Source organism: Asparagus officinalis, chromosome 1, assembly GCF_001876935.1.
Source record: "Asparagus officinalis chromosome 1, Aspof.V1, whole genome shotgun sequence".
In the NCBI taxonomy this organism is placed as follows: Eukaryota; Viridiplantae; Streptophyta; class Magnoliopsida; order Asparagales; family Asparagaceae; genus Asparagus; species Asparagus officinalis.
In genome coordinates, this window is record NC_033794.1 from 45,571,012 (window position 1) to 45,573,587 (window position 2,576).

At 35.6% G+C, this 2,576-nt stretch overlaps 1 protein-coding gene across 1 annotated transcript; it reads right to left on the reverse strand.

Moving 5' to 3' along the window:
- Positions 639-1,046, reverse strand: LOC109833864. The gene has a single exon (XM_020401701.1). It carries the CDS (start codon positions 1,044-1,046, stop codon positions 639-641), a length of 408 nt encoding a protein of 135 aa, XP_020257290.1.

Below are 2,576 nucleotides of genomic sequence, written 5' to 3' on the forward strand. Positions count from 1 at the left end.
GAACCCACCAAAGCGAGCGACCGCAAAACAGGAGCTCGCGATTTGTTCACAAGAGGAAAGTTGTAATTTTTATTTTTATTTCTTTGATTTAGTTGTAACCGGATCTATAAAAGACCGGATCTTTGTAATCCAAGATGACTTTTATTTCAATGAAGAAAACAGTTTTCCCCGCGAACATCTGGTTGACCAAGTAAACTCGTTCTTATGATATGGTCTAGTTAACCCAAATGTCAAATCTGAGCTGCATGCACAATAGGACTTTAGAGTGAATTTTTTACATTTAAAAGAGTAAAAAAAACCTTCTAGGAAACAGACAGATCGCTACTACTTCTAATGATTGAGGATTGACCCCCAATTGCTAATTATTTTAGGTCTTAAAAGATTGAAAAGAATCATCAAGAGGGTCTATCTGCACCAATTTGCATCCTCTCTACCCATTAATGAAATGCCCCTTTCCTCCAATTCATGATCCTCCCGCAATTAACTATGCCTTGACAAAATCAACAAGAATTCTACGCGAGATAATATAGAGACATAAGAGCACACAATATCCATGTACAACGTAAAATTTTCAACGTACATTTAAGAACTCTTGGTAAAAATGACAACACAATTGCCTATAAATCTGCTTCAAGACATCATGCCTCAAGGAATCCGGTCATCCGAAGAATTGAATTCCGAACATCACTCAATCGCCGACCCTTCAACGCCCTTCCCTCTCCGACCATCATTCCGGCACTTCTCTCCGAAACCAATACATGAGGAGGTATGATATCTCCGATAAAATCACCGCTAGTATTGCCGTCGACACTGGTTTTGCTGTCACCAGCATAACAATCAAATTTCAATTTCCAGTCAGAACGACCGCTAGCCTTCCTTTTGATAATATTTATAGGCACTGTCAACGACTCCTTCACTGTCGAAGGACAATGACGGTCATCACTCTTTTCCGTTGAAAAATCCTCGTCGGCGCCTCGACTCCAGCCGAAATCATCATCAGCAATTTGGTCCGGCCACATTATTTCGGCCTCTTCAAACTCTTCCATGTATTAACTTCCTATTTCAGCTATTAAGTTGATCGAAACTTTGGTGTATGCTTGAATTTATACGCGTCTTTGATATAATGTAGGAGGGAATGAGAGATTTTGAGTGCGGGATCCGCTAGTGGACGCGTGGCGGCGCAACAACGGGGGTTGGCAGTTGTCGCACAGTGCACGGGTTTGCTTGAGTTTTTATGGGAGAGTTGATGGAGTTACTTGGTTTAGACGCGTTTACATACAACTGTGGATCTAAAACAATAGCTTTCACGTTTCAATCACTTGCTGAGGGAGAAGTAAACCTTTTTTGTGAGTTTAGGAATGTGGGTTTTCGTTAGAATCTTGTCTAAAGAATTGGAGCACAAGGGAGTTCGCAATCGTGTCAGAAATTATGGTGTGTTTGCTTCTTCCATGTTTTAGGGCTTTCTAATACACTCAACTAGCTCAAACCCGAAAGCAGCAGGGCCAAGAGAGAAAATCAACAAAGGGCGTTCTAATACAAGTAATTTCGCGAGTGGTGGGTAGCTGAGATGACACATTTGGATCATTACTTTTTAAGTATCAACATGTTCAGATTACAACTGATGGTTTGAACGTGGGGGTAAATTGCACTTAAATACCACCAAAATTTTCCGTTCTACCACTTATATATCACAATTTCTATTTTATGACATATGTTGTTCAAAATTTCACACGTTGGTATTCTTGATCATGCAAACGTGAAAATTTTGCCCGATAGTTTCTCTATGATACTTACTAAATTTAGATTCTTTTAGCTATTAATATTTAAATTTGTTATTAAATCAATCAAACTTTTTTAAAACTTATCTTAATTATATTTTAAAATAGAGTTGGGATATGTTTAATGACAAATTTATCAAATATTAATGTTTAGCAATTTATAAAATTAGCATGTTAGTGTCATATGAGAATATTCAAATAAAAATTTTCATGTTTCCATGATCAATGATGCATAACATGCTAATTTTTGACAACTTTTGATATTTTTCTACCACAAAATACAACTTGTGGCAAATAAATGAAAAATCGAAGAAACTGTGTGGCATTTAAGTGCAATTTAGCCCTTGAACGCATCTTTAAATGAGTGATGCGCCAACCAAATATACAATTACCAACCATATTTACTTCTTAATTATATTTTAGTACTTTTAACAGTGAATTAGTATTTTAGCTCGTGCTAAGAACAAACATACATCCCTAATTCAATATATCTATCCTATTTTAAAATTTTCAAAGAAATATATATATTGTTTATGAACTAAATTTGCGTTAATTTCTTTCTGACACATACACATCGTTAATGAACTGAATTTGCTATAATTTGTTTCTCATACATAGCACGGGCTAAAATTAGATTGAACGTGTAAGCCTCGAGAGAGAGGTAGAAGTTATTTGGCACATTCATGTGTGAAAATAATAATGTTTCTAGTTAAAAGTTATATTACAAAGTTAAACTTATTACCAAATAACATTTACATATTTCAATAAGATATAAGTAGTAATATCCCAGTCAAATCA